Below are 22,864 nucleotides of genomic sequence, written 5' to 3'. Positions count from 1 at the left end.
AATTGTCAAAACAGCTAAGAAATATTATCAATATTGTTTTGCTGGCTCAGGAAACAATAGCAGTCTTTGAGCTGCAGAGTGGTGTATTCTTATTCAGATAGGTGGCTTGCAGAAATCCAAGAAATCCGTTTTGCTGTTCCCAGAATGGATAATGTCACAAAAGCTAAATCTCAGCGTGGCAGTAGCAGTGACAGGAGCCTAGGAGAGGACTCACTGCTGGCTAGACAGAAATAAGAGATCATCAACAAATCCAGCCAGAGCTGCAGAAAGAACTGATGAGAATTATGTAGGTTGTATAGAGGTGAGGATGGAGAAGAAGCAGAAGGAAGCAATCCAACCTCCCAGTCCCAAAACTGAGTCAACCCTAAGCAAAACTCTAAAAGCCACAAAGGAGCAAAATTTAGAATAAGTTTCTTTTTCTACTATGAAGAAAAAAGAAAACTATAAAAGACAATATTTTTAGAAAGATACTGGGCAACATAATTAGCTAGGAGATATGCCTCTGGTTTTAATTATATATGAACATTAGTATACAACTAAACATTCTGCAAAATGTCTTTTTAAAATGACTGCAGTAACAATTCTTCATATTATTCTAAAGAACACTGCTGTAATCTTAAATGCTTTTAGACCCGCTGCCCTAAACTAGCTGTCAATGCATGTTAGTTGAAATATTCAAAAAGTTGTTGTCATTCACTGAAATATGTGCCAAAGTAGAGCTTGCCTTCCCGTAAATGATAACTTTTAATGCTGTTAATGAAGTCATGTTTTGCTAATGCATTCAATATTTTTCTTGGAGCAAGAACCACAGCTTTCTGGATTTCAGTCTACAGTTGTGGTGCCATCCTTTTTGATTTTCATAGCTGCTTCTAAGTTGTAGAGTAGCCATTAAACTTAACAGCAATGACAGCTTTGGAAAGATAGTAATACTGTATGCTGGAGATGATTACCAAAGCCTTTATTACTTGAGTGCTTAGAAATAGAGAAGCACTGTAATGTCTAAATCCCACAGAAGCTGATTATTTTCCTCCCGAGCTTCAGACACAGATCAAGAAAATGCATATGAATAGTAGGAAAGGAACTGCAAAAACAAGATTGCTGAAGACATTGTTCTGGGCCAGATACCTTTATCCAACATCCTGTTTATCAGTTCTGAACTGCTAGGGACCATTATTTAAAAAAAAAAAAAAAATCACTCAGTGCACTGAGTCTGTAATTATTATTGTAGTAACTTACACGGTGCAGACTTTTAATCTCTAGTTATCTGTACATACCCTGCGAAGCAGTGAGAGAATATACAACATATATTTGAGATAGTAATCAATGAGCAAACAGCAGAGCAATACCAAGACAAGACTTTGTTCAGAGAGAATAGAGAAACCACAACTTTTTCAGAAGGAGCTATGGGGGCGACGTTCATCATCCATTCACTGCAGAAAAGCTCTTTCCAAATAGACTATTTAATGCTGGATAAATGAAGGATGAAGAGTTGATCTCTCTAGGACATAAATCTGGGATTCCAGGTATAGGATGTCTTTTTAACCAAAGTTGTTGCTTCAGTCATTAAATTAGCTCTTCTTGCTATAAGGTATTCAAGGCAACAGCAGCAAAACATTAACTTCTAAGTACTGGACTGCCTCTCCTACATCTTCCATAAAATGGAATTAAAAAAAAGAATACAAATATTGGCCTCTCAACTTTTCTGAGGCAAGCTTTGAAGCTAAAGAGAAATAATCCAGGAAAGGACATATCAGCAAGAAACAATCAAAGCTGAAAAACAAAAGCCCAGACCTTCAGGCCTGATATATATATATATAGACCAGCCTTGCAAGCCCGTATTGAGATGCTTTAATACAGTGGTGTACACCCAACTTTCCCAGACAATACAATGCCCAGAAGAGGTTTCTCATTTTGGTCATGGTGACAGGGAACTAAAACCAAGGCCAATATGGAGAGTAAATCCTCTCCAATGAAGTCTGGGCGAATGAAGCCAAACTTTAGGCAGACATCTGTGAGACATATGGCAACATTAATTTCTAGTTGACACCTGTAATTTTTTAAGACCTTGAATTTCCTGAGACTGACAAGAAATAAACAGTTACGTTCACACCTCTGGCATGCTTTGTACACATTGCATGGACTTACTGGCACTTGCATTTTCTGTGATTAAACACATATTGGCAGGTTCACAGTCTCTTCTATCCATTAAAGCATAAGAGAAAAACCCTAGCATTTCTGAACTAACCAAAGTCTATTCAATACTTACATATTGCTTGTAGCACTGTGTAACTGCTACAAAGCTTGGCAAGACAGAAAAATTCCACCTACTTGCAAATTTTAAACAAATGCATATTTGCCCACAGTTAGAAAGTTCAAAGCGTTTAATTTTACAACTCTAAGTGGATACCACTCCTGACAGTAGTGAAAACTCTGCTCCTGCTCATCAAGTAAACCCCCTGCACCACTTAAAACTTGAAAAGAAACAGTTTCAGGGGACAGGCACAGGAGTGTACCAACTCAGACTGGTTGCACCTACTGAAGCACATGTACTGGAAAAGATGGGCTCAGGCAACAAAATAACAGGCCTTCCTTCAAAAGGTGGCTTTACAGAGGGGAGAATATCCCCCTCTCTGTCGCTGGAAAGAAACGATAGCCATGAACAAGTCACAGGAAAAACAGAAACTGTCACCTATACATCCTACATGTCACCTACACATGGGGTACATCCACAGCTGTGGGAAAGAGCTCTGTACAGCCGTCAGAGTTCACTAGTCCCTCTCTTTCCTCTCCCACCCTCCACGTGTGTGTGAGAGAGAGGAGGGCCTCAGTTAAACAAAAATAAAAGAAAAATGAACAAGCTATTGTGTTCATGCAGGAACTCCCTTAAAAATCGCTTAAAACAAGCATCTGCTAGCTCACTGTTTTAGCAATCACTACAGCCATGTATTTGATTCTCTGGAGACATGTAGCTGTAATAGATGAAGAGAGCAAAAGAAAGCAGGATGGGTCACCAGAGGGTCAAACATTTCAGAATTTCATTCATATTTTCTTCTTCTAATATGAAACTCCCAAGTTAAAGATTCTCATCATGCTAGTATCAAGCTTTTGTTTAGACTTATACGCCTGCGCTACGGAAAGTTAAGAAAACTGCCTTTGAAACCTCTTGATGTTGAGTGCTGTCATAAAATGTGCACTGATATTTACTACTATTTTCCGTGAAGTTATAATCTCTCAAATTACATTAGGTCCATAAATGAAGAGAAAGTAAGCATACGATGCGCATCAATAAAGTGAACTTCTGCAGATGAAGTAATAAGAAATTCTTACCCAATAATTACCCAATATTTGAAGTCCCTCAGAATCACCTTCAAGCAGTCAGAGAAATAGCAGAAAAAGCACAGCCCTTGTGATTATATTATTATAGTCTTCTCCCATGAGGAAGGGTCTGGCTGGGCCATTTAGAGACTCCCTAAATTAAAACCTGTTAGTTCTTGCAAAACAAACAAACAAAGGAACAAACAAACAAAAAAACAACTTCGAACCGCCCCCCCCCCCCCCCCCCCGAACTTAGAAGACCTTACAGATAACAAAGAGCCCAATTCTTTCAGTAAAACAATCAAGGGTGATTGGATTGCCCAAGAAAGACCTGGAGAAATCAAAAGACTAGCTAAGAAACCACTGTTTTGGAGATCATCCTGTGCTACTCTTTAAACTAAGAATCAAAATCTGTAACCCTAGGGTTATAAAGAAGGATGTTTGGAAATTGTAACAGAGTAGAAAGAAAATCACACCCAGCTGGATGGTCAGTGGAGACTGTCCCCCTTTTGAGGAAGTCAAAATGCCCAAGACCTGATGGAGGTTACTGCTGCAGCCATGCAGGAAAAGGAGTGCAGTGAAGGGAGCTGAAGGGTAGCAGAGACGTTAACAGTAACGGGCAGTGGGAAGATCAAGATTAAAGGTCACTCTGGGTAGCAAAACATCTCTTGGCACACCAGCCCAAACTGGAAACTCTCCCAGACTGAAGCCCTACATCACACTGCACAAACTGGTAACAGTTCCTGTCTCTTCCTCCATCCCCCTTTTTAACCCCATCACTTGATGTGATTAGATCGCAGAAAGGGGACTGCAAAAGGTTTCCCAGAGCCCCGGCCTGGTAGGAGTGTTTCACAGCTGTAACAGAAACACCCCAGCTGCCAGGCACCAAACTGTTGTGGGTGCACAACTCGTGACAGTGCTGTCTCTGGGCCATGGTGTGAAACCCTTGGAGGGGGCTATCCCAGCTTGCTGCAGGCAGTGGGAGAAGCCTTCACTGTGACTCTTCCCTCTCCTGCTTTCCTGGTGATAGCATCAGTGCTATACACAGCGCTGATTTGATTGATATGAGGAAAATAAAACTCACTGCTTTACCAAAGGAATAGTTTTCTTACAATCTTGAAATAATGACAAAAGGTTATTGGAAACCATTTTCTGAAAGAAAAACATAAATTTGGCTGACCTGATCAGTCAGAGCATCAGGCTGCACTGTCTAGAAACTGAAAACTGGTCTTAAAGAGCCAGACAGATGGTACTGTAGTAGATGTGGATTCACTGGGCTTTGGGTCTTTTTATCTTCACTTGTTGATGACTTTCTTGATGACTCGTCTTTCAACTGAGTTCTGGATTGGCACAGAGCAGCTCAGAGAATTAGCTTCCTTAAATGAAAAAAAAAAAAAATCTGCAATGTAAATGTAATTTAGGCCATGCTCCCCATCAACAGTTTTTATATATTCTGGCTAAGAAACAAAGGCTGTTTTTCATGCTGACTCTACTGTATGACTACTCTCTCCTGTGCTAAAGCCCTTCTTTGCTGCCCTTTTGTCTATATTATGTTCACTATAGCTATTGAAGATTACTGACCTGTACATTTCAGGTAAGATCTGAAGCTGGAGCAAAATTTAAAGCTATGCCATCAACTGCAGTGCAACTCAAGCATGTTGCGTAAGTGGGGACATGAGGCTCTATTGTTACAGAAGGATCAGAGCTTACAGCCCTGCAAAACATCATTCGATACATGCACTGAGTAAACATCACACGATTTCTCAGCTGGCTGATTTGCTAATGTGGAATATATATCACTAAAATAAGTGGAAGCAAAGTACAGACTGCTGGAGCCAGGTAGCATCAATTGGATGACTTCACAGAGCTGAAGCAAAATTAAAGGCATCCAACCAAAGGGATATTCACTGAACACCCACAGAGTGTGTGTTCAGCTGAAGGCAGGCAAGTTTGGTTTTTATTGCTTCTGGGTTTCCACTGCTTTTCCTTTCATACTGCAGTACCTGACTCTACTCAACAGGATAAAGCATAGCCACAGTCTTTGTAACTGCTGAATGTGTAATGAGAATATGTAATATTTCACCCTGTACTAACCTCGTTTCATTTCCACTTTGTTTGCCCTTCCTTTGCTTCATTCTATCCTGTGACCTTGTTCATTTGTAGAAGACTACTTTATGTTCTCGATGGATTTTCTGATGTGGAAGTACCTTTCAACTGCAAAGCTCTCACTTTGGATAGCTTCTTTCTGTGGGGAGTTGTTTCTGATGTGTCACTGCATGCTGGTACAGAGAGAGATGTCATCTTTCTGAGAATTCAAAGTGACAGCAAACACACATATGAGCTAAACTTTTGTCTGATCACACTGCTCCTGATAGAGTTAGGCACTGAAAAACAAGCTGAACTTGCAACATACACATAGACTATGGATTGAAAGGAAGAAAGGCGACATGGTCTTTTGAAGAGTTGCAGACTTCATACTCGGGCGTGTGCCAGAAAAGCCATACCGATAATTAAATTAAAATTGATATCCCCATGAGAAATATCCCAGCAAAGTAAAATTCTGACTCAATGTTACAAATGTTAGTTTTCCTAGGACCTTACATACTAACAATGCTAGTATTTAGTTATACTTGTATTACAAAACTTATCCTGGTTTTCAGAGTAATTTGAGTCTATCATCAAACAACATCCATAAAACAGTATTAAAGACAATTAAAGTGCATTTTTACTAACAAAGGTCATCATGTTCCTACCTAACTACTAGTGGAGAAACTATATTACAAACTGTATATTCATTTCAAGCATAATACTTCAATTGATGATATCAATGTGAGCTCCACAGTAGGAACAAAGCCAGAGTATGCATTAGAGATTGCCACTCTTGATTAAGATTCTTTGATCAGAAAGAAACATTTTGCTTTCTAACTGAATCTTTTACCATTTGAATAGGTTGAAATTTAATACAGGCTATTCAAACTTGAGCTAGCCTGATGAAATATGAAACATTAATCAGTTTAAGAATTCAGAAGACCCTTAACTTATTGCAGACATGTCAATGCATTCAGCTGTACTAATTACCTCCAGCGCTTTTTGCTGAGCACTTGCAGCAAAACTGTTTTGTACAAATGAACTTCATCTTTCAAACTGTCCGAGGTTTGTTCAAAATTACTTCATGTTATGAGTTCTTCCGCAGCTTTTTAGTACATTGGCTCCCCCTCCTGTTCATTTGGTGTAAGCAATAAACTGATCAAGTAGTGCCAGTTACAGAAGTTTCTCAGCACTTAACCATGATTGCTGTTTGGAAGCGTTTCCGAGGCTCACAAGAAAAGACTATTTCCCACGTATCCACGTGAAGGACACAATTCTTGTTCAATATATAAGAATAGCCAGGTCCAAAACAGTGGTGTATACAAAATAATTATATATAACATCATTGTGTGAGGGATAGTTAAAAAACGAACCCTTTTCGGTGAATTTAAAAAAAAAAGATTTTAAACAATGAAAAAAGAAATGAAAGAAGGATTTTTCAAGTAAAGTCATTACCTGGAATCTTTAAAAAACACTCCACTACAGAGTTAAGAGTTGTGTAAATTAAAAAGTACACCTGAATAGTAAAGTACAAGAAGCCGTCTGCAGTTCAGCCAATACAAAAGAAGTATAAATTGTAACAGTAACACCTAAAATGAAGAAGAGAGAGACCAGATGGGTAAGCTAACCAATGATAATTTGTACATGAAAATTAGAATTAAAATCATTAACTATGGCAAAAATTTGGGAACTGAAAATGTGGTAACTTTCCTTTAAAAACAGCACTGGAAGAACTCCAGATCTAATATCAATAGCAAGTAAACTGACAGAATAATTGGAAATAAAATGAAAGGGTCCTATAGGAAACATAGTAAGGATGTGGAGAAGTCCATTCCCCTCTGTTCTCCAAACAATGAGTCAGCAGTGGAAGGAGAAATGCGAAAAATGCTTTAAGGGAAAGGCTGGTTACGGTCAGTGTAGGCACATTCCTGCAATGAAACCTGGGTAAGAGCACCAGATTCTTGCAGCTACCAGTGGCATGTAGGTGACACCAACACCATTTTTAAAATTCAGTGTATGTGGTGCGTTTTTCCTATTTGTCTGGAAGCACTACACATGAGGGAATACTCACATCATCATGCTACATCTCACAGTAAAAAAAAAAATCTGAGACATAGTGCAGGTAAAAGCCACGTAAAACTCTAGCTGCTTTAGTTAGCTCTATTAAAAATTCACAATTAGAAAAGATCAATAAAAGGCAATGTCACATAGATTAAGAACCATCGGACGTCTTGAAAAGAAATTGTCACCAGACAGTCACGACTGAATGGGGACATCAGCAGTGAATTTCAGCAATTATGGCAAGGATGAGAACCCTACTCAATGCTTCCATCAACAGCTTTTTGAGTGCTTATGACCAAAAGACTGGCAGTGTGGTAAGACAGGGACAGCACAGTCTTACATACAAAAATATGTTTTAACACATGGAGAACGAGGAAGGGGAAGATGCATCTGGAGAGTGGGTGATTCTGAAAGGAACAAGGCAGGGGTTCACATTGTCTGAGCAAGCTGCAGTGAACAGCGTTAATGAGATGTAAAACCAGCAGAGTAATGACTTCTGGTCTCCACTGCCAGGTTTATTTTTATCCAAGACTGTTTAAAATTAAATGCATAAACAACCTGGAAAGAACACACCTTCTCCCCTGCTCCAAGGTATGTGTTTTGAACACTATGCTATAGTTAGCTCCTCCTTTGCTCATTTTCTTTCTGGCTCTCCTTTTGCATAATGACAACTCCAACAGAGGCATACAGCATCTTCTTCCCAGCGCACATGTTCAGTTTGGTGGTTAAGGCAGCCTTCTGGAAATTTGGGGATATAAATCTGTATCCTGTCACAGAAGCAAACATGTCATCCACGTCTCTTACCTCCTGTGAGACCTCTAACCAGAAACTAATTATTCAAATATTTTCTGTATTTCAGATGAAAAGAACGATCCTGGAAAAAAAACATGCAAGTACTTACATGCAAGCTCTGAATCACGAGCAGATGGCGATAACTACCTGGAGTGCTGTCTCAGCCATTACAGCGCTGGAAAGGGAGAGGATTTCACACCATTCCCCAGGGTTAACATTTCCTACTGCTAGCTCTGGGCTGCTCCCCTCCCAGAATAACCTGGTTTTCAGGACATCAGTTTGAAACAGTTCAACTCATCCTATATGCAGTAACACAGGGAATTTTGTTGGCCTTGGCCCTGGAAGAGTTTTTAGGATGTGTTTTAAAGGCAAATGACAAGGCTTACTGCAGAGGTAAATGTGTGCACTTTAATGGCCTTTGATATACACGAGATGAGAATATCTAATAGTTCTTAACTATTAGCTGTTTAATTTCTGTTCTCCCCTGTAAGAGAAGTGAAATGTATCACATTTGTTTTGGATCACTGATACTGTATTTTATACCAAAAAATGAAAGTACTATATAATCCCACACAAGACTAGATCTATTAAAATGAACAGATCTTCAACTGAAGCAATTATCTACAATTGCATGGACAACTACAAATGGAACTTTCCCAAATTTAGCTGTTTGTAGAATGATTACACTTGAATTGTTAAGACTAAATAAAGAAGAGCTTCTGTATCACTAAATTTCACTGGGATGCATAAATAATAACTTTATAATTTTAAAAGTATCCTACCTGTTTTGGTTTTGAACAGTCATACTGCAAAAAAGTGTACTTTTGAATTTTACCTTTTTTCCAGTCATTATTGACATTGACAATCTTCATGCATTTGCATAACTACATGTGAAAATATTACAAGATCAGTTTTAAAGGCATGCTCCATCAAATCTGTAAACTTGTAGCCAAGAACCATTTTTGTGGGATGGTGCAATGTTTGGCAATGGTGCCTTGATTCCCTAATTTGGAACTGTAAAGAAAGCACTGAAATACCAAACGTCTAAACTGATACCACTATCAGAAAGACCACTAAACTTGCTACTTCATAAAACAAAGGCAAACCCCACTCCTCCTGTTCTACAAAACCAGAAATCAAGGAATGAAAGCTTCATTCCACAACCGATCTGGACGCCTCCCTCCCACCCTCCAAAAAACCCATCCAGGCACTTGCATTAACACTTACCCCAACAACTGATAATCTAACCTTCTTCCATTTCAATAGTCTCACTTCGCTGATCCACTAGTAGAATTACTATAGTATTGTGTTTGTCCAGTGGTAAATGGCTGCTAGTTATCTACTACAACAAATCTTATAAGCTGTTGCTGTCTAGGGCTGTATACATAGAGAGAAAGATGAAATTTTAAAGGTCAGAAGGGTCTTTTCCCTAAAATGTAAACAAGGATGCATTCCCAGTCTAGAATTCAAAAGTTCAATTTCCTCCATCTTCAGTGGTATGTATAAGCTACACCTGTCTTTGTACCAAGGCCTCCGAGGTACACAGATAGAACAAGCCAAGCTAAATTGTGTCCCCTACTTACTTTGTACAAAGGATCACTCTGCTTTCTCCTGAAAGAGTTTTCCTGATGATCGGTAACTTTTTGTAAATTGTTGCCTGTGCAGAATTAAATGCCACCTTACTGAAAAATCCTCTTCTCTACAGTCCATTTCTTCTCCAGCTCAACTAGGGAAGAGGAGCAGTTCAGAGATCACAAAGATTTTTGTCATCTTATAAGGGTGCTGACAAAACAGAAAGTGCCACAACTCTCTCCATGCAATCCACCGTAATAATTTCAAAAGACCGCAGAGCTAGGTAAGGTTACACTCTATCTATGACTATCAGGATTTTGCCACAGTGAAAGCTAAGTTCCATATAGCCATAAAGGTGCTACAATTAACATCACTTCTGAAAATTAGAACAGTCATTAACTACTACAACTTGAAGGTATCTCTTAACAAGCCTTTAGTAAAGAAGCTGCTGTTGGTTAACATTAAGTCTGCCTTTCCATTTGCAGAAACTGCTGCTTGCACGTTCAGTTTGACAAAGTCACAAAATACATGGTAGCAACCATTGAGACGATTTGTTAGTAATCTTAATTCTTTTTACTCCTTAATTCTGAATAACAGGCCTTTCCAACTCAGTCATTAAGCACACTGTTCCACCTGACATAACTCAAACTCAGCCAATCCTACAGACGGCTACAGGTTTCAAGCTACTTTGAGTTTTCTCCCCTGTCCCACTCAGGAAACAGCAGAAGTGCTATTGAAGAGAACACTGGTGGAAGAGCTTGCATTTGCTAGTTCTAGCCCAAAATACTTTCTAACTTTGCCACACTTGTAAGTACTTCTCAGACCAACTCCATCAGTATTACTTTTTCTCATGCTGAGCTTTTGCTTGTCTTGTTTCCTAACGATGTAAAGCTGGACACCCAACTTTTCTCTACATTCCCACTGTTTTTCCACTTGATTTCAGACACATACAGCAAACAAGACTTTTAATTTTTTTTTAATTAACAGTATTGATTGCTCAGAGTTATGCCTTACTGTCAGTACACAGTAAATACATTCACCTGAACAATTCACTTAATATGAAAAAAATGCAGTTAAAACATTAAAAATACCGCTTTACACTGTGTGAAACAGAACCTTAAGAAGTAGCGACATTGGCTACAGCCAAGCACAGAGGAAGACTGTTTTAGTCTACCAGCGCATTCAATCCTGTACCCCTTCATCTGAAATTGCCTGTAACAGTAGATTTTAGGTGAATGCTTCTGCTGAATTAAGAAGATTTAATAACTCTCAACTTGGTCTTTAGCACTTGTATTTCCAGAACTGGAGGTTTTTCTGTTCTATTCATTGCAACAAGAATGGCTGTTTTTGGAAGATTTACTGAACAAAGGGTTTCAGTAACATTTAAAAAACTGAAGATGGTTCCAAAGGGGAGTTATGTTCTACTGGTGCATGCAGCTGTCAAAGTCTGGATAAATTAGGTAATGTGCTTCCCCTAGATAAAACAAAAAATGGCTGGGCACAACTTCCATTTCACAAATAGTACTTAAGTCAGATGAAATGCATTCTTATCGCAAGCTTTAGACAGATTAATATATACCACAACACCTAGCATTGATTAGCTTTAGAAAAATATTATCTTGGGTTTTTTTTTTTTAGCCTTTGTTGTTTTGGTTTTTCTTTTTTTAAATCTTTAGAGTAACCTAACAAAAAACTTATGGTGGAAGATGCCAAAAACCACCCTGCTTTTTAATCTGGAAGAGCTGGGCTATCAAAGCTATTATGCTGTTGATAATTACTTATGTGATTATCTACAGATTTTTTTAAACAATCAAGAGGCAGGAAATTCTTTTTTTTTTTTTTAATTCTATCATCAAGTATGACTGAACATTATAGTCATTTAAATCAACCCAATTACATAGTTTCCATTAAGTTAATGGCTGCCAAACAAGTGTGTACCCCGGTGACCCACCGTGAGCAACATCAGCAGGTGGGTGAGACAGATTTTAAGGTTAGACAGTACATGTAAAAATAGAAAGTTTAAAAACCAATCTCATCACAGACATTTCCATTGCCATTTCCTTTGTGAAATAAATAAGGCAGCAGATAACTTTTACTTTGAAGTGGCATCTTTGAGGTATGCTATTAAGTCTGCTCTCTCAGACTTCTTCTTAATACCCGCAAAAATCATCTTTGTTCCTGGGATATACTTCTTTGGATTTTCCAAATACTCCATCAGAGTATCCTCACCCCAGGTGATACCTAGAGAGAAGAAAAAAAGATAAGTTAGTGACTTCAAAATAACAAAACACATTTATATTCTTGTCCTCCATATCATTTTACTTTTTGGCAGATTTCAGTACTTCTAGAACTATCACCGAGAACTCAGTATTTTTGTCCCTAGTAACTCATAAGAACAGCTTAAAGTTTACCTTTATTCTTGTTAGCATCCGTGTAAGAGAAGCCCTCAGCTTGCCCAGTCTTGCGTCCAAACAGGCCATTCAGGTTGGGTCCAGTCTTGTGCTTGCCTCCCTTTTCAACTGTATGGCACTGGGAACATTTCTGGACAAAGATCTTCTTGCCCTTCTCAATATCCCCCATTTTCAGTACTACAGCAAGAACACACACAGAGGTCAGTATCGCAATTTCAAGGTCACCTATTCAACAGAAACTTTAAAAGCATCCTGTTGGTTTACACAATCATATATATGGCCCATCAGTCTAGTTATTCTCCAGCACGCTTTCTATGCACAAGCTATAGCTCCTGGGTTTGAAGATTAACATAGAATCATTAGACCACATAAAAGTTATCAAGGTGATAAACATGCTTGAAGACCAGGAAAAACCTTCCCTCAGCCAAAGTAATCGCCCCACAGCATTTGAACAGCACGGAGATAATTTTTGAACAGTGAATTGAATGCAACTTCCATATATAGCTTCTGTATCTCTAATAGGGAAGTTTCCTAGTCACGAATAATCTTGTGTAAAGGGACAGGACTGTTTGCCTGGTTTTCCACTTCAGCTGGAAAAGGGCACCAGCACACCAGCTTGGACGGAGGCGCGGGCGGTGGGCACAGAGCCGGCCCGCTGCCCTCTCCCAGGAGCCGGGCTGCCTCCCGAGCCCCCGCCGGCACCAACGCTATTTGCGCGCCCAAGGGCAACCGCACCTCCCGGCTCCGGCTCTGCCTCCGCGGAGCCTGACCTTGAGGCGCGGAGCCGGCTCCGGGCGCGGGGGGACCCTCCAAGCCAGCGGCGCGACCCTGGCACGACCTCAGCGCGGCGCCGGGCGCCCTCACCCCTCAAGGGCGCGGGGGCCAGGCCGCGCTACCCCCGACCTCCGGCGGCCGCCGGCAGAGCCCGGGCAGGCCGGGTCCCCCCCGCTCCTCCGGACCCCCCGGCCGCAGCCGCCCGAGGCGGAGCCGCTAGGCCCCGCGGTGACCTTCCGCCGCACCCCGGCCGCCTCCTTAGGCCGCGGCCTCGGGCTCCCCCGCCCCGGCCCACGGAAGCAGGAATCGCGCTCTCAGGACAGACGACAGCAGCCCCCGCCCGCCCGCCCTCAGCTCCCCGTCCCTCACCCCCTCCCGGACTAACGGTCCCGCCAGGCCCAATCCGAGGCGGGCCGAGAGGCGGGCCGAGAGCCGGGCCGCGGCTGCCCCGCCGGCTGCCGCCCGCACCTGCCTGCCCGGCCGCCCCGCTGACGCTGCGCCCACGGCGGTGACCGCAAGCCCGGTAACTCCCGCACCGTCCGGCGTCTGAGCCCAAGGACACGCCGTACTCCGCCCTATGTAAGCCGGTGTTGCCGCAACCAAGCTACGCCGGCACTCGGCCCGCCCCTCCCGACGTGACACCCAATCAAGTGCCGGCCTATAGACCTCTAATTGGCTACGGTGCCTGTCCGCCAAGGCGGACGTCACGGCGCGAGAGGCTAGCGGGGTAGGTTGCGACTGGCGGGCCCCGGGCTTCCTCCCCCTCCCCCTCCCTGCGGAATTCCGTCAGACGTAACTCGGGTACGTAAAGAACGACGGGGCGCGCGGGAGTGGGAGCTGTTTCCGGGCGCATGCGCACAGGGGAAGGCGAAGCAAGGGTCGCGCGGCGCCCCGAGCGGGCTATCGCCTCAGCGGGCGGTGGGCGGGGCCTGCACCGTGACGTGCCGTGACGTGACCGGCAGCCCCCGCCTCTGTGCTCTGGCTCTTTCTGGCACCTTCCAGCGGTGAGGGAAGGAGGCGTCAGGCGGCCGCGGCGAGGTGAAGCGAAGCGAAGCGAAGCGAAGCGAAGCGAAGCGCTGCCGCGCGCCGTGCGTGTCGTTGAGCTCTAGAAGCTCTCTGAAGGGAGCCGAGGGAGTGGAGAGGTGGAAGCGTCGCCGGCGGGAAGAGCGAGGATCAGCCCCTGCAGGCGTGAGAGGGGCTGGCCGGGGGCGCTAGCTGGAGGGGGAGCGGGTGCGCCGTTGGATCCCACATCTCATGTAGGATGCTGAAATCTTGTGGTTTGGAAGAATCGATGAGACTATTACGGGCAGGACCACCACAAGAAAAGAAGGTGGCCCAGATGTCTTCCCAGCACGCTGGATAACGTGGTGCTGGAAGAGGATGTGTGGATACCCATACATTGTGGGCTTCTAAACAGAATTTAAATAACGAATTTCAGATGTGACCGCCATCTCACTCTCCTTGGCAAGGCGGAAGAAGAGCTGTTAAAAAAGCCTAGTGTAATAATGTCTCGTGATCAAAAGGCAGTGATCACAAGAGGTGAATGTCCTAAAGATGGACATTAAAACCGTGAGAATTTCCCACTGTCTGGCATTTGAAAAACTTCTTTTCCAGTGTGTGCTTCTACGCTGTGCTGGGACTGGTGTAAGTGTGCTCCTGTAATTGCCCTGTGGAGCAGCGCTCATTTGAAGCGCCAACATGAAGCAAGAGGGAATGAGGACAAGGTTCATCAAAGGTTCTCTGACGGCAGAATTTTGCAGACAATTCATAAGCATATTGAGCAAATTACCACTTCCTAGCTTGGAGAGAGTACATTGTTTTCCGTTGCTCATGGTGTCTAGAGCGTGAGACACATATGTTTGTGCAGTTTCTAACATTTCATCACTAGGTACATGCAAAATATTTTATTAATACGCTCCTAAACTTTAACAGTTAACACTGTAATTTTCTTGACAGTACACTTACCACAATAAAACGAATTTGCTTGTGATACACGGCTAAATCCATATACATGGGGGGGTAGAGGTAATATATGTGCAATGGAGCCACTTTAAGTTGTCATCTTGACTTTTGTTGCCAAACTCAAATCATGTCAGAATCCCAGAATTAGGAGGTTGAATGGAAAGATACTAGTTAAAAGGTATTCTCTGTTTCTTTTATTTGCTATTTGGTTTTGAACCTTCATGGTGCACTCATGTTTTTAGATTTTTTACTGTGATTGTAAGGACTGTAATTTTAGCAAGGCTTTTGTGTCTTACGTGATTTCAGGAGCCAGATGTATGTAACTTAATATCACAAGACTCATGATAAGACCTGTGGTCTCTCTTATCTTTGAAAGAGGAAGGAGCTGAAAGTACCTTTTAAGCTGCTTTAAGAAATTACAGTAGTGTAAATTCTTAGGCTTCTTTAAGCACTTGATGTGGACTGATGCCCACTGACATCCATTCAAAGGTTCTCTCTTTCTTCGTAGAATGCAGACTTCAAGCATCTATAGCTCTTCATTTCTGTTTTCCCCTCTAAATATGTATGCTTCATACTGAGCATTGCATGCTGGGCTTCATGGTTAACCCTTCTGATGCATGTGGAGGGACATTGTAGCAATGTTATTTTAATTTTTCTCCAGGAAGCTGTTTTTGAAAACTGTGCCTTAATTCAAGACAGTTTAATTGCTTTTTGTTAAAATTTTGAAATAACGAAATAACACTCTCAGGGAAAATATTGAACTTGTGAGGTTTTCAGCACTAAAGATTAATATACTAAAGATCAGTCTGTAAAAGGAACTGTTGTCTTCTCTGCCTTACACCTGACCACTCAGATGTCTGCTGTGTGAGTGACTGCCAGGAGTCATGATGCAATACCCTTTCATGAAGGGGTAAATGATACAAATGGAGTATTTGGGCGTTTGCATACTGTATTGTCAGTGGAAGCAGAGGTTCTATCTACTATAAAACTATACTAGTTTAGAAGATGTATTTTCACCAGTAATAAGAGGTATCTTGAATGGAGAGGACTTGACTTAATTTGTTTAAGCCCATTTGGATGTTACTAAGTGTGAATTTGGAGCTACACAGTGGTAACAATTGGTCTGTAAGTAGACAGTGCAGGAAGGGGGGGGTGTTCAAGGTGCCCCGTGTTTTATGTTTTGAAACATTCTGCAACAGGACAGAGTAATAGTGAAATTTTACACTTCTCTGCTAAATACAGCATCTGTAGTGTATGTTAGCGTGAATCCTGCACATATTGTATGACTTCCTCTGTAGAACAGAATATGTTGTGGGACTTCCAGAGGCAATGCTGAAGACAAAGTCAGGGCTTTTCTGGCTTTGTGGGTTTGAATTGCTGGAGTCAACTAAAATGACGCAGGGTGCATTTTCAATGCGTTATTACTTTCCTACATGTATTAACATTCATTAGACTGTTTGCCTTGGTCTGCCTTTGTTTGCCTAGAAGGTTTGTATTTTAGTCTTTGATTTATTCACTGTGGTTACACCTGAAATACCTTTGTCTTTTTACTACCTCAGACCATTACACACTGGAACAACAGTTATTTTGCAATCAGAATTATTGCTATGTAATTCTGTCCTGAAGGAAGGAAAAATAAACCAGGTGTGTGAAGTCCAATACTAAAGGAAACATGGCAAAAGAGCCAACCAGTTCCTTTAAGAGGTACACTGCAGATAAAAGAAGAAAGATGGCCTTATGGGCCTAGACTGGAACCTAGGAGAAGGTGTTTGGTTTTTTTTTTTATCAGTTCAGTGATAAACTTCTTGTTTCATCTTTGACAAATACCTTAGAACCCATTTCTTGTGTTGAAACCATCAGGGATTAGGTGCTTCAGTACCTTGGCCTCTTTTCATCCTCTTAACTGTGTGGATGTGGGCCACGCCCGAGCTGCTGCTAGTTATCAGCTAACTGCACCAGTGTTGGTGAGTCTGTCGTTTGTGGTGTCACGGTGGTGTGAGCTGGTTTTAAGAAAGAGCTTGAGTTATGACCCAAGTGATAAATATTACCTCCTCACAAAACAGTATTGACTAATTTGCCTCATTGTGATTTCTGAACTGTACTGAAGCTGTTCAGAAGACCTCCCTTTTTTTATATCTTTGCCTTTGAAATTGTTCGGGACAAAGGTGTCTCTCTCCATAGTTTTTTCAAAGCCTGGTTTATGAACATGAAAGAGCAATTCTGGGCTGGGCTTGAAAAATACTTGATGCTGGGATTCTTCAAAAATATTCTGCAGTGGCAAACACATGCTTTGAGGGTTACTTTTCAACACTCTTACGGTGCAAGTCCTGTCATTTGGAACATACTGATGGCTTTATGTTTATTATGTCTTTTACAGGGCATTTGGATGGAAGACAGGAACCCATTCACCCAAACAGGTGAGGAATAAAGATGGAAAACATTATAGATGGAAGAGTGAATAAAAATGCCTGATGAATGGTGTGCCTCTAATTTTGCTGCTTGCTGTGTTTTAAACAGTCTAAGACAGAGAGGGCAAATGTGCAACTGCTTGGAACAGCTGGAAAGGCAGAGTGTCTGAGATGCTGCAGTTGCTAAGGGTCACTGCATATTAGGCTCCTTCTTAAGACAAAGCTAAATTTGTGCACAGCATCTACTTTTGTGTAACATTTTTATCAAACAAGTCTTGGTTTTACTTTAAGCTCTGTTTATAGTAATTTCTTGTGGCAGTTTATTTATGCTTTGTGCAGTTGTCTCAGACAACATTGTGATTTTAGATTTTTTTTAAATGACAAGTGTTATATTAACTTGAATATCTGGATTGCATTCAATGCATATTTTCCATCATTGAAAAGATAAAAGCTGTTCTAAAATTAAAAAGCACTGCTGCTGTGTTGTCACATGCCTATGTTATAAAGTATTTGGGAGCGGGACATAGAAATATTTTCTGCACCCCAGGATGCAGAGTGGCAGTTGAAGGATTTGATCTTAGCAGGTGAAGGCCCAGCTTGAGAGTTCTTTCTGTATCTGCTGTTCCTGTGGTTTTGGAGAGTGAGTTTTGTAGGGCTGTGGTTGCAACTGCTTGGCACTGCGGGAGATAAGGGAAATTCTACTATGAGAGGTTTCAGGTGAACACAGATGCTGAGAATTGCCCGGCCAGGACGTTGTTGTAGACTCAAGTTAGGCGCAGGGTGAGGCAATGCTGCTCACCATTGCAGTAAGCTATCAAAAAAATGACAGGTAACAGAGGTAGAGAGACACCAGCCAATCCAGCCAGAGTGCGAAGCAGAGTGGGCAGCTGGAAGACTGCCAGAAATTTTCACAGCTGAATCAATCACACAACCGTTATAAAGCCACAACTTACTGATAAATTTACTGATAAGTTTAACAGGTGTGAAAATACCGAAGTACTTTGTCCATTCTTTGATGCTGTGGATTTATGTCACAGGTGTGGAGATTCATTTGGTACCCATTTATTTTATGATGAAGTGTCCCCAAGTCTGGTGTAGGTAGAGGTCTCTGTCATTCCCAGCATCTGGCCTGTGGAGAGCTGGGTAGGTGAAGAAGATCCAGAGTCACTCTTCGTCAGCTTAAAACAGACACAGACCTCCAGCTGAGAACATTGAATCAATGCCTGTCTTTTCTGTGTTGAGATACCAGACCGCCCTGCTCAAGCATTTGTTCTAGTAGCTGCTTGTAGACTGATAGGTGTCTAGTTATCTGTAGACTCAAGAGAAGAGTAGAATGAGGCCTTGGACCTCAGTATAAGATAGACAGAAGCGTGGGATACAGTTTCTCTGTAATCAGTTCATGGTTTGAGGCAAGTAATACAACAGGGGCATCTTGTCTGGATGAGTATGGAAGAGTAGTGAGTACAAAACACAAAAGCATAAAGTCAGGTAACTTGCAACGAAGCATGGAATAGCAAGAAAGGACTTACAAATGTGAGAGTTGTCCTAGGACAGGACTGCATCAATGTCTGTTTTACTATCAGAAAACTCATTCTGAATCCTTGTAAACCAGTTCTCATAGCAAAAGTAGGCTAAAAAGGTAGGTGATTCAAGATAGTAATTTAAAAAAAGAACATTTTTGGACTCAAGGCCAAAGTTAATTAAGGTAACTCACAAGGACATTCCCATTTGAAAGATTCAGGGCCTAGCAATTTGTCAGAAGTTCAGCTTTTCTTAAAAACGTAATTTTGTTGCTTTTGGAAAAGAACTTTAAAATTAACTTCAAGGGCTCAAGAACTGAAAGACAAATAAAAGGGTATCCTTTTATTAAGTCCATGATGAATTTAACTTTAAAGCTAGTCTCATGCTATTGTGGAGTCTGCCACAGTTTACTGGAAAGCTTAAAATAATAGAGCTATAGTAAATGTCCTTGAGCATTGTCGGAGAGTTTGATGCCATCTGACAAAAAAAAACATGCTACAAGAACAGTAATTTCTACTGGCCTCAATTTCTGTTTTTAGGTGGCAAGTAATTGGTCAAAGCTACTACATTTTCATTTTTTAAAAAAATTATTTTTCTTTCTAATGAATCAAACAGTTGAAAGAATTTCAGCCATATCCTGTTTGGAGGGGATGACAATTGTCTACCTTGATAATACATTTGCTTTGTGTATCTGTGGGAGCCAAAGATTACTGTCCTCTCGTTTACATGATCAGTTGGGACATTATCTTCTGAATAATCCAAGCTGTAGAGTAAGAAGTACTTCTGCAGCAGCTTAAATGAAGATATTGTCATATTAGTCTCCAAAGCGTCAACTGAGCCCTGAGAAAAGCTCCAAATTAAGACTCCTTTTGTAAGGAGATTTGTGTGGTTGGTTCTCCTTATGTAATGATGATATGCTAATCTAATGTAATCTACTAAAGCCTACACAGTTCTTGTATTTAAGCTATAGGCCAGACAAGAGGACCTTTCCTGAAATAAGAGCGGTAGCATGGCCCCACAATTCAGATGAGAGTCTTAAAAAATAAAAGCTTTGCTTGCCTTAGGATTTTCAAAGGAGAAACTATTTATAACATAAGTAGAAATAAGGCCATAAACTGGCAAATTTAGCTCTGTTCTCCCATAGAAATAAAACTAGTGTGCTATGGCAGGTTTAATGCTTTTAAGTGTATACCCAGTTCTCTGCAGAGCTATGAGGGCTCTGTGTATAGCAGCGAGAGGAGCTGTTGAATGTGAAGCCTGATGAAGTCACAAGACAACATGTTCATGATTCATAGATCTACAGGCCGTGAAGTTTTCAAGACTTTTGTAATCAAGTAATTGCCTGGCTGGTAGTTTTAGAATCAGGTTTTAACATCCCAGCTTCATTGTCTGCTTGTTTTTACGTAGGACTTCAGGAACGTGTGCAGTGTTGTACCAGAGCAGATTAGTGGTTTAGCACTGTTTCTGACAACGATCAATGCTGGATGCTTTGCAGACACTAAAAACTGCCCAGGATGAGCTTATTATCCTAAAGCATGAAGTCTCAGAGCACTGAGAACACTTAATCCAAATTACTAGCATTGCAGATGTTTTTCTTATGCTCCTAGGATATGTCTCTCAGCCTTTTTTTGAAATGATATTAAGCTCTTTGCCTTCATCATATTCCGAGCAGAAAACTAAACAAGTAAATCAGAGTGTACTTTGTAAGTTTCTTCTTTTGTCTGATGAATTTGACCAAACAAAAAGTCCCAGAGCTTTTTCATTCAGGGGCTTACAGATACATGATGCAACTGACTGCTGAAACTTTTCTGTAGTAAATGTGTTATGTACTCATTGCCAAGTTGTAGCTTATAGTTTTGGGTTTTTTTTTGTTGGTGTTTGTTTGTTTGTGTGGTTTTGTTTGGTTTGGTTTGGTTGTTTTTTTCCCCAGAAAGAACAAGTTCAGTTTTCACATACCTTTCTTGGGATGTAACTAATCCCCTGGTTTTAATAATTGTTGCTCTTTTCCAGGCTTTTTTGCTTTTTTTTACTTACGAAATCTGCTGAACAAAACTAAATGCAAGATACACAAGGATTATGAAATAACATAACATTCTGTCTTCTCTGCAGCTTAACATTAATCTCTTCTGAATGGTGCTAGAGGCAGAGCAAAAGGCAGGAGCCTACACTGGTTTTGAAATCATTCCTCCAGGAGGTAACAACTATTTTAAAACCCATTTGTGGCTGAGTTGTCTTCAAGAGTTCTTTGCAGTAGGTTTCTTCATACTTCACTTTTAAATTTCATCTGTTATTATGCTGCTCAGTTACTTTTGTACTAAATTCTCTAGATACTCTCCTGTACTCTTCTTGTGCCCTAATAAATGCATTAATCATCTCTGTTTTAAGAACCAAAAGTGATTGTTTCTGAGATGTGTAAAGGTGGAATAGAAAGCGAGTATCCTCTTCAAATGGAAAGTGAGCCGTCTGACTCCTGTCACATCATTTTCCTTATATCCTCTTGGTAGCCACTGAGCCCTTTGTATTCTGAATACTTGCACGGAAAATATTGCACTGCTGGGGCACTGTGTCCTGACTGGCCTCCTGAAGATCTCACACACGAATAAAGTAATCAGGGATTTATGTTTCTGCCATGATTCTTTGCTAGTATCTCTTCCTGTAAAGGAAAGTCCAGTGGCTATGACTAGCTGGAAGCATGGTTCTGTTTGAGCCGTGTATTCAGTGTACGATCCTGGCAGTCTCCTGAACTCTGGTGATGTGCTTGAAGGGAGAGCGGAATATATCTGATCTCTTAATGGGACAGCTTAGAAGACTGCAATGAAAAAACTCTCAATGACAAATATAATGGCATTTTGCTCCCTCTTCAGGTCCTCTCTGGGAAACAACTGAATAATCGCTCATTTAATGAAGCAGTTAAAAAAAAGAACAGTGAATGCCTATGTGCTGTTTCTGCTTCTCTAATCCTTACTTGGCTGCAGTTCTTTAAGATATTCATTGAACCAATACTAGCTATGTTCCTGAATTCTGGGTAGCAGCAATATTAATCTGTCAGCACACAGAAAATAGCAATTTAAGCGTATTCTTTGCATTCTGTTTGCAAGGCCAGTTGCTAATTCATGAGATAGCTTTCCACTAAAATTTCCTTTTCTGCTTTCTTATTTTCAAAAGGGTTTACAAAAATGATTTAAGATATTTAAATATATTGTATTTCGGGACTTTTTTGTTTGGTTGGTTTTTGTTCACACTTTTCAGTAATCCTAAACAGCTCAGTAAGCATGACACGGCAGCAGAGCTGTTCTGTCCCTGTCTCTTGCTCTTAACTATTTTTATAACCACCAAGTTAATGCGCTCTATTAATCCTTAGCTACTATATTGACCACTTGCAGCCATCTAGGGCTAATTCCTAATAACAGATTACATGTTTTCTGTAGCTTACCTGCTTCATTTTAAAGCTCCTTCAAAGCCCTGCAGGGATTGCTAAATCCCATTCTCCTTCTACCACTCTTCACTGCAGTTTAAACACGGTCTCTATGGCCTTTCCAGTTCTCTTAAACATTCCTGTCTTAGACAACAAGTAAAAAAGGAAAGAGAAGAGTCTGAAATATAAGCCACAATAGGTCTGACATAGGAATGTAGGCTTGGAGAGGCCACAGTCAACCTTAGAGCGTGGAGGCTTTGGGAATGTGCTGTGCACAGCCAAAGAGACTCCACGGCTCACGAGCATCATGTTTGTCCCTGTGTGTGCGCGGTAGTGCTGACATTATTGGTGTTTGACTCCCTGCAAAGTAGCAGAGGGTCCTTTTGACCTGGAAGCTTGGTGCTTTGAGGGCCTGCAAAGGGCCTTATTGGGTCAGTAACTATGATCCCCAGCTGTTGCTGGCAACCGTGTTGTAGCTCCTTTCAGCAACTGGTCAGGTCCATTCTGAAGCAGCCTGTTTTCTGATCCTCTCCTCATCTATTGAA

General features: G+C 41.2%; 2 protein-coding genes and 2 long non-coding RNA genes across 5 annotated transcripts in view; 2 read left to right on the top strand and 2 right to left on the bottom strand.

Annotated features, from left to right (window-relative positions):
* Positions 1-8,324, bottom strand: part of OSBPL3 (oxysterol binding protein like 3) — a 127,751-nt gene extending 119,427 nt beyond the window's left edge. Inside the window, exons 1-5 of the mRNA XM_087772979.1 lie at positions 6,859-8,324; positions 6,394-6,533; positions 5,410-5,620; positions 4,496-4,691; positions 3,328-3,469 (exon numbers count right to left, since the gene is read on the bottom strand). The gene's annotated coding sequence lies outside the window, so the exon portion shown is untranslated. The remainder of the gene's footprint in view (positions 1-3,327; positions 3,470-4,495; positions 4,692-5,409; positions 5,621-6,393; positions 6,534-6,858) is intronic.
* LOC148057620 (uncharacterized) overlaps positions 1-12,040 on the top strand; it is a 37,960-nt gene extending 25,920 nt beyond the window's left edge. The window contains exon 2 of the long non-coding RNA XR_015707924.1: positions 8,324-12,040. This is a non-coding gene — a long non-coding RNA (uncharacterized LOC148057620). The remainder of the gene's footprint in view (positions 1-8,323) is intronic.
* Positions 10,789-13,639, bottom strand: CYCS (cytochrome c, somatic). 2 transcript variants are annotated; one of them, XM_087773018.1, is made up of 3 exons: positions 13,482-13,639; positions 12,240-12,416; positions 10,789-12,069 (listed from the first exon to the last, which is right to left on the bottom strand). In XM_087773018.1, the coding sequence occupies exons 2-3, from the start codon at positions 12,406-12,408 to the stop codon at positions 11,921-11,923; spliced, it is 318 nt and encodes a 105-aa protein (XP_087629144.1). In that variant the 5' UTR covers positions 12,409-12,416; positions 13,482-13,639; the 3' UTR covers positions 10,789-11,920. The 2 variants fall into 2 exon arrangements, with proteins under 2 accessions (XP_087629144.1, XP_087629153.1); XM_087773027.1 differs by having other exon boundaries at positions 13,486-13,636.
* A 193-nt stretch (positions 13,640-13,832) lies between these two features.
* Positions 13,833-22,063, top strand: LOC148057619 (uncharacterized). Its single transcript, XR_015707922.1, has 3 exons — positions 13,833-14,901; positions 17,353-17,392; positions 21,014-22,063. It is a non-coding gene; the product is annotated as an uncharacterized LOC148057619 (long non-coding RNA).
* The last annotated feature ends 801 nt before the right edge of the window (positions 22,064-22,864 follow it).

This window comes from Nipponia nippon, unplaced genomic scaffold (assembly GCF_047370975.1).
Source record: "Nipponia nippon isolate SJK-2023a ecotype South Korea unplaced genomic scaffold, ASM4737097v1 scaffold_1, whole genome shotgun sequence".
In the NCBI taxonomy this organism is placed as follows: domain Eukaryota; kingdom Metazoa; phylum Chordata; class Aves; order Pelecaniformes; family Threskiornithidae; genus Nipponia; species Nipponia nippon.
Note: the sequence above shows the minus strand (reverse complement) of the source record. Positions and strands in the feature narration are given on the sequence as shown.

What these genes read in the sequence shown, in the direction of transcription:
- CYCS (XM_087773018.1), bottom strand. Translation starts at nt 12,408, where the DNA reads ATGGGGGATATTGAGAAGGGCAAGAAGATCTTTGTCCAGAAATGTTCC. An exon ending in GGATGCTAACAAGAATAAAG is followed by an intron (nt 12,070 to 12,239) that starts GTAAACTTTAAG and finishes TCTTCTCTCTAG; the next exon opens with GTATCACCTGGGGTGAGGAT.